Source organism: Sciurus carolinensis, chromosome 4 (assembly GCF_902686445.1).
Source record: "Sciurus carolinensis chromosome 4, mSciCar1.2, whole genome shotgun sequence".
Taxonomy (NCBI): domain Eukaryota; kingdom Metazoa; phylum Chordata; class Mammalia; order Rodentia; family Sciuridae; genus Sciurus; species Sciurus carolinensis.
Window position 1 is genome coordinate 69,079,955 of NC_062216.1, and position 22,153 is coordinate 69,102,107.

A 22,153-nucleotide genomic window follows, 5' to 3' on the forward strand; every position below is an offset into this window, starting at 1 on the left:
CCTGCCCAGGTGACAGAGCTGGGATTGGACTCTGCATTTCTTAGAAGAATGGCCCAGGCTAGGGTGCTGGTCTGCCTCAGGCCTGGGTGCTATAGGAAGGGAAGAGGAAGCTCAGTGCTTGCTTGTGCTCTGTCTGACCCACTGTGGCTGCAGGCTGGCATTTCCACTGGCAGCAGTGTAGGGGAGGGGAGAAGCAAGTGTGCCTGACTCCCAGCCTGGCTGGAATATGAAAGTGCCTTTTGGGGCCAGAGCTGGGGGGATGAATAGCACACAGCCACCCAGACATACTGGGCCTCACAGAGTCTAGTCACATTCTCTAAGCTTCAGGCTGGATCTGGGTTGCCCTGTGGTTTTGGTAGATGGATGAACCTGTGTGGGTGACTCTAGAGAGGGACTCCCTAGAGGAGGACAAAGGGTGGTGATCCATCAAGGTGAGTGCCTACCAGTCAGGCAGAGGGCATTGTTGGGGGGTGTCTGACACATATGTTGAGGTGATCATGGATTCTTAAGTGTCCATCATGTATCATCAAGCTGAGATGGTGAGTTCCTCCTGTGTGGAGATTATGGCTCTTGTATAAAGAAAAGATATTCCTTCAGATAGCTGTAATAACAATGCAGAGTAAAATTGGTGGCTAAAAGAGAGGTTCGGAATAAGAAGAGGGTTTCTTAGTGTTGGGGGACACTTGACTAAGGGTGTAGCATTTGAGATGAGTTTCTAAAGGCAGAGATTGGTGGGGCACTCTACTGAGGTGTGTGCAGTGCATGAGCCAGAGTACGGAGCCACAGAAGTGGGGGTGAACATTGAGGAGCTCAGATTGCTCCGATTGCTCAAAGCACAGGGTGCAGATTGGGGTTTGTGGAAATAAGGCTAACAAAGTTCAGTGAAGGTCGCCAGTAACAAGCGTGTGTGTTGTTTAAATCCGTAGGGAGCCAGGAAAGATTTTGAGCTCAGGCATTGTGGGACAGTAATGGTGGAAGCGTGTGGCAGAGTGAATGACAAGGAGGATGGGGGAAGGGAAGTGCAGGGAACCTAGTAAGGAGACTGGCAGGCAGGAGGCAGTCACAGGCAAGAAACCCTTGACAGAGAACACACACATGCTCTGCTTTCAGGATGCCATGTGTGCATGGCCTCTGCATTCTGGGTCTGTATTGAGGAAGTATGGTTTGGTGAACTGTGATTGGGTACACATCACGTATGATTAGGTTACAATAGGAATGAACCTCTATTAGAGCAACCTAAGAGAGACTTTGTAAAGAACTTTCTAGAATTCTAAGAGTTTCAGTAGCCCAAACTTCTTATTAAAGAGTGTGGTTGTGACCATTTGCACTTCAAGTATCTTGAGATGAGGAAAGATGCCTCCAGGTTTGGGGTGGACTGGGTGCTTTTAGGAGGTCCTCTTCAGCTGGAGACACACTGAATGACATGAATGAGCCCCAAGTGAGAGGAGGAAAGTAGGATAGAATTAAGAGATGACTGGTGCTCCTGCCTCATTTTACGGTGACCCAAGGAAGTTCAGGGATCCCAAGTGACTTAGGTATTGTGAGATTTGCGAGTCATAAGACACCCAGTCTGTTTGTCCTCTTACCACCCACCCAGACTCCCAGAGTCCATCAACATGAGTAGAATGTGTACTTGCTTCCCTCCTTTGATGGCTTCAGAGCAGGGTGCAATCAGGGGCACTTTCTTAACTTTAGAGCATTGCTGAGTGCTATTTATGCTCTGTCCTTCTCCAGGGTGGCTCCAGTGCCAGACTCGAAGAGTCCAGGCTCAGTGGAGGTATAGAGGTAAGGGGAGGCAGCTGGGAGCAGCTCCTGAAATCAGCAGAAGGGGCCCAGCTGCATTGCTGGCTTTGCAGGCAGGCTTGATGCTGGGTCAGAGAGCGCCATCCCAGCCTGTAAGTCAGTGTCCTCCATGGAGCGGTTTAGGAATATTGGATTTGCTGGGTCAGTAAATTTCCACTGGTGCATGGCAATAAACCTCAGGCTTCATCACACTTCCCTGTGCCCAGCGGTCTGCCTTATCTCATCCTCCCGAAGCCACCTGCCCTCCTTGATAAGTACTAATAACAAATGCTTTCTTTCTCCTCTGTTTCCCAGGGTGAATGGCTCAGTGTTGGCACTGCATGTGGGTGCAGGTACGTCTGTCTGTCCAGCACAATGCCTCGCACACCAGGCCCTTCTGGGAATCTGACAGGGATGATGATTGGCCTTGGGATGAAAGATGGGGCTTGTTTGGGACCTTTCTGGAAAAAAGAACCTGAAAGCCCAGGGTGGGTGGCTCTTTATCCAGGGCTCAGCCTCCGTTATCTCCCCCAGTCTGTGAACATGCTGGGAGGAGGAGATTAGTGTCCTAGAGAAGTGGCAGTTCTTGCTATCTGTGGAAGGGCTCCCCTGCTCCAAGCCAAGTCTCATTTTTTCTAAAGAGCTGTCTTCACCTTGTACCAGAAACCCACAGAGGTCCTCACTGCTTATTCATGCATCTGGCAGAGATTTAAGAGCATCGATGTGCTATGCACGGTGGCAGGTGCTGGGAAGATAAAGATGATGGACAGTCCTAGCTCTCAGTGAGCTCACAGTATAGAGTCGGGGAGGTCAGGGAACAGGTTATGTTGTGGCAGGTTCAGGGTGTTACTGAAGGAGACCCATGGAGGAGGCCATAGCCATGCTGTTGCCCAATGGATCATTGACGTTAGCCAGTCAGGGCGTCAGGAAAGGGGGCTTCAGGTAAGGCAGCAGCCAAGTGCCTCAGGAGGTGAGGAAGAGTTTGATGTAGGTTCATTTTGTTAGGAGCATTGGCCAAGAAACCTACTGGGGTTGTAGCTGATGCAGAGGAGGGGTGAGCAAGCACCTGTGCAAATTTTCAGCTGGCATCAGGGTCATCTGTTCTCCAGAACCACCTTCTTTAGGTTCCCATTCTGTGCAGTTTCATTTTGTCTGCATTTCCCAGACACCTCGGGCTCTCTTCTGTACCTCCCACTTTGCCTGACCCTTCCCCTCCCAGGATGCTCTTCCTCTGCCCTCCCTGCCCATCTCTAAGACCTAAGCCAGGCCCCATTTTATAAGGTAGGAAGCTCAGGGCTCAAGGGTCCTTACAGGACCAACTAGTCCAACCTCCTTGCTTTGTTCTTGAGGAACTAGGGATCCCACAGGAGATTACGTCCTGAGGCTTTGTTCCTTAGGTGGTCAGAGGTGACCTTATAAACCTGAAGGCCCACAAGCCCTTCCTGGTGACTTAGGTCCACACTGCACACTCCCTCCTTTGAGCTCCTGTTCACTTGTTCATCAAGTATTTCTTGGGTTTCCTCGTAGGTAGTGGGTATAGTGATGACAAAGACAGACCAGTCCTGGTGCTGTGGGGTTTATAGTCTAGTGGGAAAATCAGACAGCAGATTGTCATTCAGAGAAACATGTACTTTCAAATTGTGATGAACGTGGGAGAAAAAGGCAGATCATGTTTTGAGAACATATAATGGTAGGGAGGGGGCTTTCATTTTGACATAGGGGGTTGACCAGAAAACCAGAAGAGACCCTTGTGAAGACTCCTAAGAACTCAGGAATGAGTAGAAGTAGAAGGGAGCCAGGCAGTAGGTTGGGGCAGGCAGAGGGAATAGCACTGGCTAAGACCGAAGAGGGATGGGATTTGGAGCGTTCTTTGGAGCCCGATAAGTAGGAAAGAGTGACTGGGAATGGGCTAGAGAGGTGGGGTTGGTCCAGCCAGAACCTCAGAGTCATTTTAAGAATCTGGAATGTGCTAGAAAAGTAGAATAGCAAACACAGTGCACACACATGTGCATGCATCTCTCACACACACACACACACACACACACACACACATAATCTCAGTAAAATGGGAAGCTATTGAAGGGGTTAAAGTAGGAGAGGGGTGTGGGTGAGAAGATGACATGGGCTGTGGTGTGGCAGTGAAGAGATCTCTCTCTAGGACCCAGGGTGAGAGATGAGTGGGGGTGGACCAGAGATGGTGAGAAGTGGAGGGAGGTGCAGTGGCTAGGATTTGACTGGAGGAGGGAGCTGGTGACAATGGGAGTCGAGGATGAATGTGGAGCTCTGGCTTAAGCCACAGTATAGATTTAGGCCATTTATTGAGAAGGGGATGGTGGTGCCAGGGAAGCAAGTCTGGGGCAAGGTCAGACTCTATAGGGCATGTGAAATTGGAGCTACCTGTGAGACAGCCAAGTAGGGAGGACAGGCAGGAGTTGGGTATGTTGCTTGGGGCTCAGACAGGTGAAGGCCAGGTAAACATGGAGGTGTCATCACCATGCAGAGGAGGAACCGTGGCATTCATCCTTAGAAGAATCTGGACCACAGGACATTATTGGTTGTTTTGTTTCTTTCTCTGTTCAACCATGTTGTAACTAGACTGGGACTAGGACCCTATTTATAATTATTGTTGACAATGATAATGGTGTCTCAATTCATTGGACAATTTCTGCAGTTCAGACTTTGAGATATATGCATTATATTCACCTCTAACCTCTAACTTTTTACATACACCTTAGGAAGATGTGTATTATCATCTCCATTTTATAGATGGAGACACTGAGATACAGAACAGACATTCTAGGTTACCCAGCAGTTGGGTAATGCACTCTAGATCCATCTAGTTCCAAAGGCTAGAGTATTTCTACCATGCTCTTTTGCCAGAGCTGTGTTCTCTGTGTTTGTGCGGGATGGGGTGGGGGGTGTAGATGATGGATGTGGACAGGGTACATGGAGGCCCAGTTGATCATAGTCATTAGGGCATGTGGAGCTGATTTCAGGGTCCTGAGGTTGTCCATCCACACCTCTTGCCTGGCTCCTCTTGGTGTGGAAGCCACCTTTTCAGCACTCCTGCTGGACTGGGAGTCTGATGGATGGTCAATGGCTGTGGCCCTGTTTCTTCAGAGCTCAGTTAGCTGACCCATTCAGAGGCACCAGTGCATGCACTGACCAGTATACTCACCTGTCCCAGGTGGTTGTCAATGCACAGCCACACCTTCTCAATAGCTTCTGAGGGGGGCTGGCTATACCCAGGAAGCAGCTTTGCTCTGGAAACTTTGAGATGTAACACAACACTACGGTATTTGCACAAGTTCCCAGGGACTGAGTGGTAGGCAGAGGTGCCCCTGTTGTCCTGTCCTCCACAAGACTCAGCTCACTTGCAGGGGTCCAGAAGCAGCCTTGCCCTCTGTCTTGCTCCTGTCTCAAGCTTTTTATTTTCCAACCTTCTATCTTTTCCAACTGTTCCTTCAGAAATGGCTCTCTGGATCCATGCATTTGTTTATTTGTCCTTCTGTCCATCTGTCCATTTATCCATCGATTCCAGACTGTGACATGTGCTATGGATATGGCTGTAAACAAATCAGTTGACCTCATGGCATTTGCATTCTGTTATCTGCTGGGCACTCACATTTCCTAGGCTCCCTCATCAGGTTCTGATGCCCTTAGATGGCCTGCTTTCCAGGAACAATTCCATAGATCTGGCTTGGATCCCATTCTTTAGGGAATGAAGTTGGGACTCTCAAGCTGTGCTTAGGAGAATGTAAGGCTTAGGCATGTTGGTCTTTCTTTTCCCTCTCTTCAGTACTTTCTGAGTATCCTCCATGTGGTGGTTACTCTGACAGGCACTAGGGGCGTGGGGGATGAAATGACCAAAATGTAATCCTAGCCATCTTTCTGAAGCCCAGGGACCACAGAGAGACAGGTGGGTGCTCTGTTATTACAGTCTGAATAAAGTGCTGAGAAGGAGGGAGGAACCCACCATCTCTAGGAGAGGCAGTCCCTGGAACCCTTTATAATGTATTCTGAGCAGTCCATCCCTTCCTCAAACTGTTCACCCTTCTACTAAACCAAACCCCATTTTCTTCACTGGTCTCAGAAACTAAAAAACAAAAACCAACACCTTCCCCTGGCAAAGAAAACTCCCAACCCCCCCAAAGTACCTTTAGTCCTTTTCTACCCTGACTCCTTCACTTGTGGTTGTTACCATCCATTCTGAATCAGAGTCCTACCATTCATTTCCATAGCGAATAGGAGAGTGGCCCCTGCCATCAACTCCTTCCTACTAGTCTTCTTGCAAACCTCTGGGAGGTGGGCCCCCTCCAAGGGACCCACCTTCTTCCTCATCCTTCTTCCCCTTTGGCCCCATTCCTGAGTGGTTTGCCCAGCAATGAAAACATTTCCTGTATAGCCGAAGATGATCCCAAATTTGGTTTAAAATTTGGGGGAAGGTGGGTAACTCTCCCTTGTCCTACAGTGTTGGCCTGTCTCAGATGTTACTTTGCATAGCAGGTTGGGCTTTGGGACTAACCTAAACTCCAGCCCCATGGGGGCAGCTACCTTGTTTGAGTCTTGGAGTTGTGAGCTGCCTTGTAGTCTGCACATGCTACACATATAGGACATTCAGCACAGGTCAGTGGGGGATCTAGACTGGTCCCTTGGCAGTGACTACATGTAGATGAGGGAGGGACCAAAGACTAAGCTCTGTCTTACACTAAAGCCCCAGAAATTCAGGGAGAAGAGCAGAGAGCTTGGCATTTACTTGGAAGCCCACAGCTCCCTGGCTGCCAGTTAGCAGAGATGTTGCATGTTGATTTCACACATTCACTTTTCTTCCTCCCCTCTGAGAATTCTGTACTTGCTTCACTTTTTTTTTTGTTTAAAAAAAAAAAAAAAAGAAAGAAAGCAAAGTAGGTCTGTCTTGTTCAAATGCTTAAGAACCCCTCAAGGCCGCCTATACCTTCTGGCCCTCCTGGGCCTGGTGGGCTGTGGAGGAATGGGAGGGGGCAGGAGAGATGGTGTCTTATATCACATTTTCTACCTGGTTGGTCCTTCTGTACCCCAAGTCTAAGGAACTGAGGCAACCCTTGAAACTGGCCTGTCTGTCTCTTGCCTTGCCTTCCCCCTCTTCCTGGCCCAGCTTTGTAGGGTCCTGTTGTCATCACATGCCTCTACTGCTTGGGAAGAAGCTGTATGTAGGACACAGTCCAGACTTTTCATGCATCCTGCAAGACCTTGTAAAGTAGCTCAGGTTGATTCATAGGTGTATTCTCCCACTTCATTCAGGTCTGTCTCTTTGTTGCCTCCTGAATGGACTATATCCTAATCCTTCCTAGAGTGCCCTCTGTCTCCCTTTCTTCCTGTGTCCACCCACTTCAGAAAGTCCTTCTCCAAAGGCAGGGCCACATGACAGCTTTTTGCTCATCCATCCATGTACATGCACTGTGGATCACTATTTGGGACTTCTCTAGGTATGTGGTGGAATGGGCGGATGAGACTGGTCTCTTCAGCTGGTTTGTGAGTTCCTTGAAGCCAACAGCCGACCTCATTCCTCCTTGCTCAGTGTCCTACCCACAGTGAACAATCTGTCAGCTGTGGATGATCTGCTCATGGGGACAGGGTGGAGGTGGGTTGTGTTCTGGCTAAACCTGACTTCCAGAGGCTCCTCTACAGCCTTATCTTCAAGCCTTGTCTTCAAACTAGCTCCCTGTCTTTCATACTCCATTCACCTGCTCCCTGTTCTCCTTTCGTCCTCTGTAAGATTTCTCAGGCCATCTCCATGGTGACTTACCTCGCTGATTAGCAGTCCAGACATACTGCCCCATTCATTTCTTCTCTCACTTTGGCCCCTTACTCAGGGTTCTTTCAAATAACGACCTCACATCAGGGCACACTAATTCAGGTTCCTCATTGTGCTTTAAAGATTCTTTTAGACTGGGACAATTTCCAAGGGCAGGAAATATGTTTAGAGTCCAAGAGAATATAGCACATGATTTGTTCGAAATCACACATTTCCTTGTCTGTAAAATGGGTTAATAATCACACCTATCTTGTATGGTTGTCATGAGGATTAAATGTTTGAGTCATTGTGAGGGAAACTTGGTCCCTCGTACAATAAGGATTTACCAACCAAAGTCGCTCTTATTATTCTGATAGTGACTATGCCAGCATCCTGATGGGACTTCACTGCAGCTTTGTTTAAGAACTGACAAGTGGGACTTCAGTGCTGCTTTGACAAGTGTGACCAGGAGGGAGCAGAACTGTTGACATTGGATAGCTTCTTCTGCCTGTTGTCTCCCTGTCTTCTGGCCCTCAGGCCCTTAAGCTTATGAGGAAGTAGTAGCACACATTCATTTCTGATCATACATGAAGGTGGAAAAATCCAGGGACAATCAGGAGACGGTTCTGACTGGACCCAGGTGTGAGTTGGGGAAGAGAGAAATGGAAAGAGATTAGAAGGTAGAGGGGAGCAACCTGGGAGGACTCCTGGTAACACCAAGAGTCATAACAGCACCTTCTTGGTGTTCAGGGCATACCCTCTTTGGACTGTTCTCACCGCCACCAGCTCCCTTCACACTCACAACACTCACAGGGTGCTCTTGATTGACAAGGAGAAAATGGCAGTGCAGAAAGGCAGATAATTTCCCCCTTGATAACATAGTAAGAACAAGCTGGAAGGGAAAAGCCGTCTCCTGATTCCTAGTCTAGTTGGCAAACCATCTTTCCCTGCACCTAGGAAGTAACATTGTGAGAACCAAATGACAGCAGGGAGCCCCTCTGGAGTGGAGCTGCCAGGTGAAGCAGAAGAGGACAAAAGGTGTTAGCCATTTCACTTGAGTGGTGTTCAATTGGAGCCAGCTAGACACCTGCCCCTTCATCTGTAGATAGCAGCCACAGGACCACTGTGCTGAACAGGAGAGAGCAAGTTACTGGAGCCTGCACACTAGGCTTTATTGCTGGGCTCCCCACCTGTGTTGGGAAGAAGCTCAGATGAGTAAAACCATTGCAGGTTCCTTTAAAGAGGCTGAACTGCACTCAGAATCTGACAGCTTTCACCTCTGGGATGCAGGTCAGCCTGGTGCAGACTCCAGCACAGGGTCACTGCAGTGGACTGTGATGAGAGTCTTGAAGTCCCTCTGCATGGAATTAATGTCCCCTTCCCTCTGCAGCCATGGCCATCTCTGTTCTGCCCATCTGCTCTGCTTTGGTGATTAGTGCCCTCTTGTCTTTGTGACTAGATTGTGGGCCCCTGAAGGGCAGGAGCACATCTTATATGTGTTTCCTCAAGGGCTTGCCCCTGGTGTGAAATAAATGCCTGGAAGGATGTAGGACTAGACATTTCACACCCAACCTCAGGTAGGGCATGGATTCTTCTATCTAGTCATCACTATGGAGTGCCTCCCTGAGGCCAAGCCCAGAGTTAGGTGCTGGGGTTTCAGAGCCCACTAAAACTTAGCTCCTGCTCCATAGTACTGTTAGTTCTCTTGCGGAGCTACCAGGATGGTGGCAGAAGAGAGGTGGGATCCCCGCCCCTCAAGTCTTCTAGTCATCATCATTTGCAAACTGTGGTAATATCAATGCAGACTTCTACATAAGCCCAAGGGAGGCTGCCTTAGTTGCAGTGTTTTTCCAGAAGATAAAGTGTTGTTGCTTTGGTTGTTCTGAAATCCCAGCAAGCGCATTCCTCGAGCTGTTTCTTTGGCCAGCTCCTTTCATGCACTCCTCGATACCCTGAGAGGACTCAGCCTGTGTCTAAGAGTACTCCTATATCGCTTCACTCTTGGCATAGGCAGGCTTGTGGGGGCAAGGCAGGATCCCACTTCGGCCACCTACCCTTTAGAACCGAGCTAGAGTCCCAGTGGCTCTGCGTCCCACCCGGGAATGCGGGGGCGGGGGTTCGCGCAGCTGCAGGAGCCTCGCGGAGCCGCGCGTGCGTGTGCGCGCAGAGGGGGTGGGGAGGGCAGTGCACCCGCGGAGGCCCCCAAGCGTTTTCCCACATCTCTTGCCTACCCTGCGATCTCTTCTCCCTGCTCGTTGTAGCCAGCCCCACGTGTGCAAAAGCGTGGTTGGTGTGTTGGTGTGTGTGTGTGTGTGTGTGTGTGTGTGTGTGTGTGTGTGTAGGCGTATGAGTAGATACAGCCAGGAGACCATGTGCCCCAGGCCGGACTGGCTCCAGTGTTTGCAGGAGGCGGCACCCAGCTTGACAGTGGCCGCATTTCTTGCCCTCTCTAGTGCTGCTCCCCAGATCTTTCCTCTGGCTTCTTTGGGTCATTGGTACCTCCAGCCATCCGCCTCCTCTCGCCGCCCTCCTTTTCGAGTAAAAGACACCAGTGCTTTCCGATGAAGGGTCTGGTTCACCCCCAGCCGCAGAGCCCTTGACATTTAGCGAGGGTTCGCGGCGCACTGGTATAGGCACACAGCAGAACGCTAATCCTATTAAAGATATTGTGTCATTGGGGAGGGGGGGTGGCTCCCTAAGCGGAGCCGGGCAGGCCTCGCGCCCATTGGTCAAATGCAAAGCAGGGGGTGGGGCTGAGGACCCGGGGAGGGGGCTCCAGGCGATTTCAGAGTCGGGAGTTGGGGCTGGGATTTCGCAGGGAAAGCCCAGCGGTTGCAGCTGCGGCGGATCCCTAGGCACTGCCCACCGTGTGGCCGGGAACCCTAGGGCCGGCAGCAGCTCTGCAAAGTCGTGGAGCTAGAGGAGGCCGAGCGCCTGCAAAGTGGTCGGGCTCAGGGCTGGGACTGGGCTGGGAGAGGTGTGCCCAGAGAACCTGGATCTCGGCGCCCTTCGGCCTCGCGTGGAGTAGTCGGTGCAGCCGGGAGGCGTGCTGCTGCCCTGGAAAGAGAAATCAAATTACAGCCTCCCCAAAGACGCCAAGTTACGCAGGCGAACCGGTTCCCGGAGAGCGTTCGCGAGAGCGCATAGATAGAGCAGCGCAGTGCCGCAGAGCCCTCCCGGGCCAGCCGACCAGGAGCCGGGCGCCGTCCCATAGGCAGCGGCCCGCGAGCGCCGGGTTCGTCCCGGAGTGCGCCGGGTGCAGAGAGGGGGCGTGCAAGGCTCCGCCGGCCCGCCAGCCTGCCTGCAGCCCGCGCCCGACTTGGGCGCCCCCTCTGTCCCACTCTGGGAGCGATGCCCCCCGCCCCTCGCGCCCCCCGGGAACCACGCGAGCATGGAGAAGTCGAGTAGCGAGGATTCTTCGATTCACCGGAGTCCATCTTTGGACAGCAAGGACTCGGACTTTGGCAAGCCGTCCACCTCGGGTCGTCCGTTTGGCCGCGGCTTCACTGCTGGCGCCTTCTACGGCACCGCGGGCTCGCGGGGCCAGAGCCGCGCTGAGGCAGGCGTTAAGACTGACAAGTACAATGCACCCAAAGGCAGCAAGTACGTGGTGTTTTACCTGGACCTGTCCTTTGTGTTCCTCCTAGAATTTAAGAAGTGCAACATGGCCAGGGGCTGCCTCTGCTGCTTGAAGTACATGATGTTCCTCTTCAATTTGATATTCTGGGTAAGTCCTTGCGTTGATTCCTCCCTTTGCCCTCATCTCCTCCTCTTTGCTTATCATAGCGTGAATACCCGCTTTCTCCTCCGTGCTGCATTGCTCCCCTCTCTGCACAACGGTAAGTGCTTTTTTTTTTTTTTTTTTTTTTTTTTTTTTTAAATTGTCCTCCACCCCTTTTCATGCATCTTTTTCTTCCTTGCACCTTCTCCTTGGTGGCTGAATGAAGGCTCCAACTTCCCTATGTTCTAGGAGAGACTTGGTGTACTCCTAGGAGGCTGGCAAAGTTTGCCACCACTTAATTCCCCAATAAGAAAATCCATGCTGGAAGTGCTTGAGCTTAGGGAACCTGCAGCAGTGGGTGTGGGGTCAGAATTTTTAACAGCTGTGACCCTGCATTGGAGATAGCACAGATGAGAATGGTTTTCAGAGTTTCTTTTCTATCGATCCTGAATGCACAAGAATTCAATCTGCAGCATTTTGTGGGAGAGGGATGGTGGGAGTGTAGAGGTCACAGACTCCCATTCTTTTCAGTGAATCCCAGGAAGAGGAGGAGGAGCACTTATCCCAAGTTGAGTTGGGGCTGGTGTGGGAAGGGAGGGCTGGGGGCATGCTGCCATGGGTTACTGGCTGTTGCTTTTGAGGGATTGCAGTGGACTGGGCAGAGAGCAAGCTGACCACGCGCTCCCAGTCTCTGAGAGTCCCAGGGACTGGAAGGGACAAAGGGAGAAAACTGTGCTCCTGTCCTTGGTGAGGCTAATTTCTAGAGAAAGTATCAGCAGATGGGGCAGCTCAGAATTGTTTTCTGTCCTCTGTGGGATACTGGAGTACGTGTGTGCACAAGAAGTATGAGTTAGGCAAATTAGACAAAAACTTCTTAAATTCATCTTTAACTGTTCCTTTCGTCCTAACTGCTGCCTCTGCCTTTCTTCACCAGAGGCCAGACTATAGTCAGCACAGATGTTTGGCTCAGCCCCAGGCTCTATCCTGCCCGCTGGAGGCTGTCAGCTGCCTGCCGCCTGCTGTCTGTACATGGTCCAGGAGGAGCGCTGGGGACAGAAGAAAGTCATTCTGAGTGAGGTTGGGTAGAAGTAGTTGTTCTCTGGGGCTCAGCTTTTGTGTAGTGTGTCCCACTTTAACTGGAAAACTTTTTGAGGTATGTAGAGGGGGTGAACTTCTCCCATAGAAGGGAAAACTCCAGGCTGTGAAGGAAGAAGATGAGGTCCTGGTGTTGGTTCTGAGTTACCTTCTTGTGTGACCTTGGGCAACTCATGCTCTTCCTTAAAAACTGGGCTTCCTTTCCAGTCCAGAGGGGGGCTGTTGTGATGGTCTTCCTCACTGTCCTCATCTCATTAACTGTGTGACATCCTGGGGTAGAGGAATCACCTGAGGGCACCTGTTTCTTTTACAAAAAGAATGGTCTGAGTTTACTTACATTGGATTTCCTCAGATGTCTCCATGGGCTGGGACCTCTGGCCATCCCAGCATGATTAGGATGCTACCTGTCATGTGGTTAGGATTTTTTGGAAGCTGGGGCAGCTATTCTAATTCTTTTCTGGTGGTGAGAACCATTGGAATGTCAAGAATGACTTTGTAGCTGCCTTGTGGGCAAGTGCCTTCTGGTCCTTTGACTTGGTTGCCAGCATCTGTGTCAGCCAAGCACTGGTGTGTATTTCCCTGGGGCCTTTGGGTTCACCAGAGTGCTGTCTTTTTTCATAGTTTCAACCCACCTTTCTTGTTTTGTCTCACCTTGCACATATTAACACTTACTCTTAAGACTCTGTGGAGATGCTCAGTGCCTTTGGCCAGTACTCTCCACTGAGTGCTGTGCCTCCCCACCCCCACTCCGCCACCTGCTGGCCGCAGATGGTATAACCGCTGTGGTGCCTTCAGCATGGTTCCAACCTGGTTTGGGGACCTCCTTGCAGACCAGCACAGTGGTCTGTGTCCTGCACGTAGTAGGCACTCATGATATGTTTTCGAGTGAATAAATGGAGGGCCATAGCTGTGAATCCCCAACGTTTTTATGTGGTAGGAATTCTCAAGTCCCACTTAATAGGATGAGATGTTAGATATCAAACTTGCCTATGATAAAGTCTCTTCTTGCTTAGCTGTGGGGTGACAGTTGACTCTTTCCACCTTCCCTTAAAAGCTTGGCAGCAGTTAATGAGCTAGTTGATGAAACGTCCTCCTTTGTGATCTATAGTGAGAGAACTTGTTGTCTCTTCCTAATTAGAAGGTACCGACTATGCTCTCTTACCAGGCAAGGAGTTGCTCCCTCCCGGTCCCTGACTTTTTTTGATTACTTGGTATTTTCAGAATTCCCATGACAAGCCATGAGCTGGGAAAAAATTAAGTCTCAAAGACCCAGTTATTTTATGCTAGGACTATGTGAGATGATGAAAAAGACTTAGATCTCAGGAAAGATGGGAAATTTAGCAGAGGAGAAATGAAAGCTGATGTGTGTAAGAGTGTTCACCAGTGTGTGTTGGGGGGTGGAGGGGCAGGTGTGGCAGGATATTGACCAGGATTTGGGGAAGGTGGGTCATTTGCTTCCTTCAAGTGAAGATTTCTTGTAGTTAGTTGGGGAAGGAGCAGAGGAAAGAACTGAATAAGAGGAGAAAGCATCAAAGGCTGGTGGGTTGTGGATATAGCAGGGTTCTTGGGAGGCCTCTTCAGCTGCCCCGACCACACACACCTGGAGGCCAGAGAATAGGACCTGGTGAAGGAAAGGATGGTTAAGCCCAGCCCACTGAGACCAGGAGCAGTTGGTAGGAATTATATAGCATCACTTGTTTTAGTCTCTTGGCTCAGATCCCGAAAGGAGGCATTTCTGAGGCATTAGGGTTGAACTTGAGACCTGTGATCAATAGACAGAGTTCTTTCCATAGATCCCAGAGCCACTTGGTAGTTCTCCAAACCCCCTCCGTGCCACGCCCCTGCGTCCTCCCAGCACTGGGAAGGTTCCCCCGGTGAAGGAGAAGTGAGGCGCACAAGGCAGCCTCCTCACAGCCTGTGAGTGCTTGTTTCCTCGCCACTGGGTGGAGCTTCAGGGTGTTGGCATTGGTAAGGGCCTGGGTGACATCACTGGGGGCAGGTTGGGGAGGGTGGAGCTGTATAGGAGTGCTCCTCCTCCTCCTTACTAAGAAAAGGGCAGGTGCCTCACAGGCTGCTGGGCGCCTGCCTGCTGGTGGGGGTCCAAGCATGCTGACTTCAGTCAGACAGTGCTGCCACATCGACAGCTCAGTGCACTGTGGGAGTTTGGGGCACCCAGGAGGGCAGCATTTCTGAGGGACTGATACAGATGGTGAGAGTAGAGGAGGGGGAGTGGTCACTACCAATGGAGTTCCCTCTCCTCTTTGTCCCCTTAATTCTCCATGGCTTGCATGGCTCTCTGGTAGAATATTCCACGTAGAGATTAAGTGAATTAAGTGAATTTAAACCGCTCCAGGAGGGCAAAGGAGATTCGGAGCTTTTGATTGAGAGTAGAGGAGAGAGAGTATAGGGGTGAGCTGCAAAAGGCACCTCTGAGTGCTGGGACCTGTGTCTTTTCCTTGGGACAGCAAATTATGATCCCATCCCAGCTCTTCCTATCCCAAATCAAGTTGCTGTCCGATATGGAGGGGTGAAGGTAGGTGGCTGCCATAATCGCCACTCAGGATAATGGTCATTTTTCATGCTTGCCAGCAGAGCTGTCCCATCCCTTTAAATCATGGCTGGCAGACAGTGACATTCTGGCCCCACTGGAAAGCTATTCCTTGTGGATTGCTCCCTTAATAAAGGCCAATTAGTGGAGGAGACAGCGGTCAGTGTGCCTGCTGGGGCAGGGGCAAGGCTGGCACGGGCTGCCACAGGCAGGGGGCCGGGACGAGGCCCTGATTAGCCTCCCTTAAGTGGGGTCAGGCTCCTCTCAGACTGCTCACTGGCTTTGGGAGCAGGCATTGTCAGGGCTCTCCAGCGGCTTTGGTAGCATGTTTTCTGGACTGGCTTTGCTGCCCCATGAGAGCCTCTGTGGGCTTCAAACCTGGGTATGTGCCCAGCCAACATTGGGTGGCCTGTCGTGTCACAGGGAGTCTGTGGGGTGTCTTCTGATAATGAGTGGGCTTTGGGGTCCCAGCAGAGAGTGCAAGTTCAGACCTTGCCCACGCTGGCCCCCCTGGCCTCTCTAAGCAACAGATATATCCTGCATCAGGGAACAGGAGACATTTAGGGACTCAGATGGAGAGATGGAGGCCTGTCCCTAAGAGGGCCGCTGCAAGACAATCTTCAGGGTGGGTCAGGCCTGGCTGTGCCTGGGAGCAGGGGAACAAGATGAAGGGTCTGGCAGATACCCTGAGAGACCCCTGGATTGTTGTGGCCATGAGAGAATGCCAGCTCTGTGTTCACTTCCTTTCCAAAGCATTAAAAATTAAACTTCCTTGTCTTAATATCTATTTTTAAATCATGTCAGAGACAGCATTGGTGTCAATCAAGAGGGGGTGGGGAGGAAGAGAAGAGAGAAGAGAGAAAGCCCCAGCTGAAACGGGGTGAGCAGCTCTTTCCACCTTGGGGAAAGGGCCATTGGGGTCTGCATCCTGGCCTGGCAGTGAGAGCGCAGAAAACACCACTGACCTCCACTCTGAGTGGGGTGGCCTTGCCCTTCGCTGCTTCTACCCCCGTGTGCCTGCCTGCCCTTGGCTGAACTTGGCCGTGAGCTCTGTGGCCCTAGCCTTCTGTGGCTTACAAGGGTGTTGGGGTCCCAATTGAGTCCATTCACTCACGCTGCAACTATTTGCTGAATGCCCGCTGCGTGCGCAGGAGCCTCCAGTTGGTGAGGACAGGGGCCGACTGGGCTTGCATAGGGCAGATCAGTTTTCTTGTGCCAGGAAGTTGTGGAATTGAGAGGTCATCTGGCCTGTCTTGTACTCAGCATTTGAACACAGGGCTGCCAGGGGGAGGCCAGCATGCAAGGGGGTACCTCCTGCTTCCCTAGCATTCTAGGGTGGGCAGCAGCAGGCCTGATGCAGCATCCTGGTGGCCTGACTCAACTTGCCTTTCCCCAATTCCACCTGGTGGTTCTTTGAAGCTCCGTCTTTGAAATGTTTACTCCCATCAGAAAGAAAGGGAAGAAAAAAAGAGCTTCAGTTTCTTTCCCCCTTAGTTTAAAAAAAAAAAAAAATTAGTGAGTTGTGGTTTTTTGGTTTTTCTTCTGTTGAAAGGACTAGTGGATTCTCTGTGACCAGTGTGTACTGTGTGCATTTATTGAGTATCTGGTGTAAGTCAGGCCACTGAGCTGTTCAGAGTTCCATGGAGGAATTAGTCACATAAAGACATTATTGTAGTTCTGAGTGATAGGTGCTTAATAGAGTTACTTCATAGATTAATACCACTCAATAGACGTAGGATTCAGAGATATCAAAGTAGAGCAAGTGACACTTAGAGTTGGAAAGATGAATAAGAGTTTGCTGATCAGATGAGACTAGGGGTCTGGGAAAGTGAGAAGGGTGGAGAGAGCTGGAGAGCAAGTCAACCCCGAGTCTGTGCCAGGGGTAGCAGCCTGATGGGACAGGCAAGACCTCCTGCACATGGGAAGTGGGCTGAATACAGAGACGCTAAGGGCCCATCAGATGGGAGGGAGGGCTTGGGATGGGCTCTGAGGTTGAGATGGTGCTGGTCTGCTGGAGGGTGCATGCCAGGGCCTGGGAGGCTCTTTAGTATATCTCTAGGCTCCTAGGAAATGACTAGCTTGTTTTTCTGGCATTGACCACCATGACAGGTCTTGCTGTGTCACTCAGGCTGCAAGCTGTTGCTGTAGGTAATCCTGCTTTAGAGAGATGCCCTGTTTCTCCCCCTTTCCGGCCTCTCCCTTCCAGCTGCGATATGCCCGCTTATTTGGTTCCAGTTAGGAAGCTTTGAAGCCGGGCTAAACCCATCGGGCAGAGTTAAGTCTTCTGAGCCAGCTTTGTCCCTGCTCACATTTGAAAGCTAATCTGCTAGCAGACGTGGTGGGGGGTTGGGGGCTGATCCTGGCAGGGACGTTAAAAATGGCACGCGGTCAGGCGGGTGAGCAGATCTGCAGCTGGGGAACAACACAAGGTCGAGATCTGGCTTCCAAGTCCTGCTTTTTGTCTAACTAGCCATAGGACTTGCGGGGAGATCTGAAATCTCTTCTAACTTAGTGAATCCCTGGTTCACTCCTGATGGAGTCTGCCTTCTCTTCCTGTGGGTCCCAGCAAGCTTTGGACACTCTCAGGGGACCTGGAGAAGTGTGGGAAGGGGAAACTGTGGGGTTTCAGATCTTCTGCCTGGCCTTGGGCAGCTCATTGCTTCATTGCCATATAGGAGCCACTGTTTTAGTGACTGATGGAGGGTGGGTGACTGTCCAAGGAGAAGAGAGACAGGGCTTCTGCTTTAGAGAGCTTTTGGTCTGCTCCAGGGGTTCCTCACGAGGACGCATGTTCCTATCTTCATGTGAGAACAGATTCTCCACCCCACCCCTTGACTCACTCAGGGGGAGTCTCCAGGAATGATGCCCCTGTGCTGAAGGTATTCCCTAACTGTGGGCACCTGGGTTTCCCTTATCTGTGCCCATACCAACTTTGCTGCAAGGCTGTGATGAGGCCCACCTGAGGTAATGTGTGCATTCTGACATACACTGTTCTACACACTGGCTTCCACACATAGTACCTGTGCTTAGCATTCCTGCAGTTCCCACAGTGAGCCCAAGTGAACAGGCAGTTAGGTGCCCACGGGCTGGAGCATGGACCCTGGAATAACAATTCTGGACAGGGTTTTGGAGCCTTGGAAGGAGCCCTAAGTGTCTCTGGGACCAGGGGTTGTTCCGAACATCTGGTCTTAGGGGTATTTGGAGAAATGGGAAAATAGAGACAGTGTAGGGTGCACGCCTGTCATCTCAGCAATTTGAGAGGCTGAGGGCAGGAGGATAACAAATTCAAGGCCAGTCTCAGCATAGCAAGACCTTGCCTCAAAAATGAAAAGGACTGAGAATGTAGCTCAGTGGTAAAGTTCAATCTCCAGTCCCACTCCAACACCTGCAAACAAACAAAAACAAAACAAAACAAAACAAAACAGAACAAAAACTGGGGAATCAGGAAAGTCCAAGGAGGGTGGAGATAGCAGGGAGGAGAGTGGCCTCTGATGCTAGGGCTGGCAGCTGCATCTGCCATGTTCTGTACTTCTCTGTAGCTCTCCCAGCGAGGGCTGACCCACTTGGTATAATGAGTAAGACTAGGATTGGGACTAACTGAACTGTGGTCACATTGCTGGGTCCCCATGGACCTCCTGGCATACTGTGTTGAGTCTTTTGGTCTGTGATTGGGGCTGATCAGGAGTCAGGACATATAGGACTCAGGTATAGGCTACCTCACTAGCCAGAAATACAGTCATGTCAAGGGTTTCTATATTGTGAAATACATATAAATTCATGTGATTTAAATAATAATTAAATGGACATATACCCATTACCCTGCTTATGACATAGAGCATTACATATACCCATGAAACCTCCATATGTCCCTCCTGGGGCATGACCCCAGTGTGAGCCCCCAGAGAGAATCATTACCCTTGAATTCTGTCTGAATTGTATTCCACATAGATAGGCGTCCTTAAGTGCCACATCATTTGGTTTGGTCTATTTTTAAACTTTAAATAAATAGAATTATTCCAAATGTATTTGAATTATTCCAAATGTATTTCTTGTTCCATTCACTTTGGTAGCTGTGACCATGGCACATTCATTTTTACTGCTCTGTAATATTCCATGATGTGATTGTGCTGCAGTATGTTCTCCTGGTTATGAGCATTTGAGTTATTTCCTTCATTTTTTCAAGCAATGCTCTGGTGAACATTCTTTTATAGGTCTCTTGCTGGACATAGCCCACAGTTTCTCTAGGCCAGTGCTTCAGGAAGTACCTGTGGTGAAGGATCAACTTTTGAAATTTCCTGTTTTCTGGGGTGGTCCTGCTGTGCACGATTAGTTCACGGATCAGATCACACGTGACTCTCCTGATGAGCTCTTTGAGCTCAATGACACCTGAATGAGTCAACTGGTCATTTCCTGGGATGTTCTGACCATAGCAAATTACTATAAAAGTTTGCAAGCATTAAGCATTTCCAAGGATTACAGTGTTAAGCATTTCCAAGAAGTTCTGCTCTAGATATATAGTAAGAAATAGCCTTGCTGATCTTTAGGTTGTGTGCATTTTCAGCTTTGCTAGTAAGGTCAAGTTGTTTTCCAATGTGGATGTATCAGCTAACATTTTACCAGTGGAGTGTCAATTGAAATGGAAAGATTTGGGCATTATCCAATACAGTGGGTGTGAAATGCTCTATTATAATGGTTTTAATTTGGGCTTCTCTGTTGACTAGTGAACCTCTTTCCAAATACTTATTAGCCATTCTTTCCTCTTTTGTGAATGCATGATTACATCTTTTGTCAATTTTTCTATTAAGTTGTTTCTTCTTCCTCCTAATTTTTAGGGGTTTTATTTATGTTTTGGATACTAATCTCGTCAATTAAATGTATCACAAGCACGGATTTTACTGATTTTGGTGCTGGGGATTGAATGTAGGACTTTGTGTCTATTAGACAAGTGCTCTACCACTGAGATACAACCCCAGCCTTCAAATACAGTTTATAGCTTCTAGTTTAGTTTGTCTTTTCACTTTCTTCATAGGGTATTTTGATAAACAGAAATTGATTGTTGTAATATTACCAATTTTATCAGTTTCTTCTCTTCGTTAGATTATACTTTCATGTATTATTTAAGAAATACATATCTCACTGATGTCTTTTTATACTGGTAATTGAATAGTGCCTGCCACAACATAATAAGCACTTGTGAATTATTGAATGAATAAATAAATAAGGATAAGTTTTTATATTTGTTTCTGAAAGTTTTTCTCTTAAGACTAAAGTCCCTAATCTCTGGAATTTATATTTGTGTATGAAATGGGATAGGGCTCTGGTTTCCTTTTCCCATAAAAGTATCAGTTATCCTGACTCCATCAATTAACTGTACTGCCTTTTCCCCGCACGCCCGTGACGCTGCCTGTGTTTCCATGTATGCTTGAGTCTTTTCATTGGACTAGCTGTCTGTTCTGGTGCCAGGCAGTAAGTAATTGCTGTCTTAATTACTACACTTTCAGACTATTAAGTCTCAATATCTGGTAGGGCAGAAACTCTCATCTTGTTTTTCATGAGTATTTGTCTGTTCTTAGCCCTTTGTTCTATAGCATAAATTCTGGAATCAGTTTGAATATTCACCAAAAATCAATCTGTCCCCTCCCCCGACAACACTGTTGGTATTTTAATTAATTGGCCTTTCATTGAATCTATTGATCAACTCTGGGAAAATTGCCATCTTTGTGTTTATTCATGAATACAAATCATATTCCACTCATGTATTTCTGTCCATGAACATTGTATATTTCTCTATGTATTAGACCTTCTTTAATGTCTTTCCATATAGTTTTTATAATGTTCTCTATGACGGTCTTACCTACTTTGCTATGTAGATAATTCTGATCTTTTGTCCTTGTCTACCTCATTGTCCTCCAAGGTTCAGCTGTGCTCTGTGCACAAAAGATGGACCTGTAGCCACTCCTTGTCAAGGTGTGGTGATGGAGAGTGACACCAGCAGATGGTTGGGTACTGTGTGGAATGTCATCCTAGATTAGGGAAACCAGATGAGGATAAGAGGGTTATTCCTACCTTGCCTCTGAGGGAAAGGAGGTTTCAAAAAATGAGGGATTTTGCTCCAAATCACTAAGCTAGAAAGTGGCAGAGTCAAGATTTGAACCAAGGTCAGTTGAATGCCAAAGTCTATATCTGGGAAGTCATGCTGATCAGCTCTCCTCCTCTGTTTACTTTTTGTTGTGCTTTTTTGGGTCTGTGTTTCCAGTATAGCACAGTTTAGATCTGTGGCAACAGGACCATGGTTATGTGTGTGTGGATATGACTCAGTTGACAATTTGTGCCTTTTGTCTTCCAGCTCCAGCCTCAAACAGAGGTGAGTTAAAAAGTAGCCACCTATGATCTTTAGGGACTTTTTCAGTTCAGTGGGTGATCATTTGCATATAATGAAGGCTCATGAGCTATTTTTGTGTTTTATATGTGTACCCCAGGATGAAAAAATACTGTTTTTTCAACCTTTCAATGTTACAACCCTGCATATTACTCTGTTGAAGATTTCAGCTCTACTTACCTCATATGGCAGGGTTTACTTTTATAACCATATGGTCTTTTATATATTTGTTTCTTGGTTGCCCCTCTGCTAGCATATTCTAGGCTTTAAATCTTCATGGTCCCCTTAGGCAGTTGGTGGTATCTGCTGTGTAGATGAAGATAGTGACTTTCGGAATTATCACCTCCCAAGACTGTGAGCAGGAGTGAATAGTTGGACAATATTGCCGCTGCCTGGCTTGCTCATAGTATGTGCTCAGTAAATGTGCGTTGACTTACAGGTGGACTGTGAACTGTGCACCATGTTGGGTAAGGGTCAGGGTCTTGGGCAGGCACCCTTCCAGATGATATTCTTTAACTATTGCAGGCATAGATGAAGGAGAGGATTCATGCTGTGGGGATGGAGCACATAATATCCTTGACCTAACAGGACACTGCAGCCATTCATACTCACTGCCTTAGAAAGCAGCTTTGTGTCCTTTTCCTAGAAAGACCCTCCTGGGGGCCCGTCCCCCAGGGGTTCATCAGTGAATTCTATCTACCCATGAACAGCACTCCCCCTGGGGGTTCTGGGAAATACCACTGTCTCTATCCATTGGATTTCCAGAGGTGCTGAGAACCCATGAAGTTTGGCCACCTGGCCACTGGGCTGATCTCCTAGCCCTGCAGTCTGGCTCCAGGTAGGCCTTTGGTACTG

At 49.1% G+C, this 22,153-nt stretch overlaps 1 protein-coding gene across 4 annotated transcripts in view; it reads left to right on the plus strand.

Moving 5' to 3' along the window:
* Positions 1–22,153, plus strand: part of Tspan9 (tetraspanin 9) — a 195,719-nt gene that overhangs the window by 100,159 nt on the left and 73,407 nt on the right. For 2 of the 4 annotated variants that reach the window (XM_047549879.1, XM_047549880.1), the window contains one exon: positions 11,203–11,282. In XM_047549879.1, the coding sequence (XP_047405835.1) occupies positions 11,220–11,282 (63 nt within the window). In that variant the 5' untranslated portion in view covers positions 11,203–11,219. Of the gene's footprint in view, positions 1–2,109; positions 2,136–10,352; positions 11,283–22,153 lie in introns of those variants that run through there. The other 2 variants (XM_047549882.1, XM_047549878.1) reach the window with 2 other exon arrangements.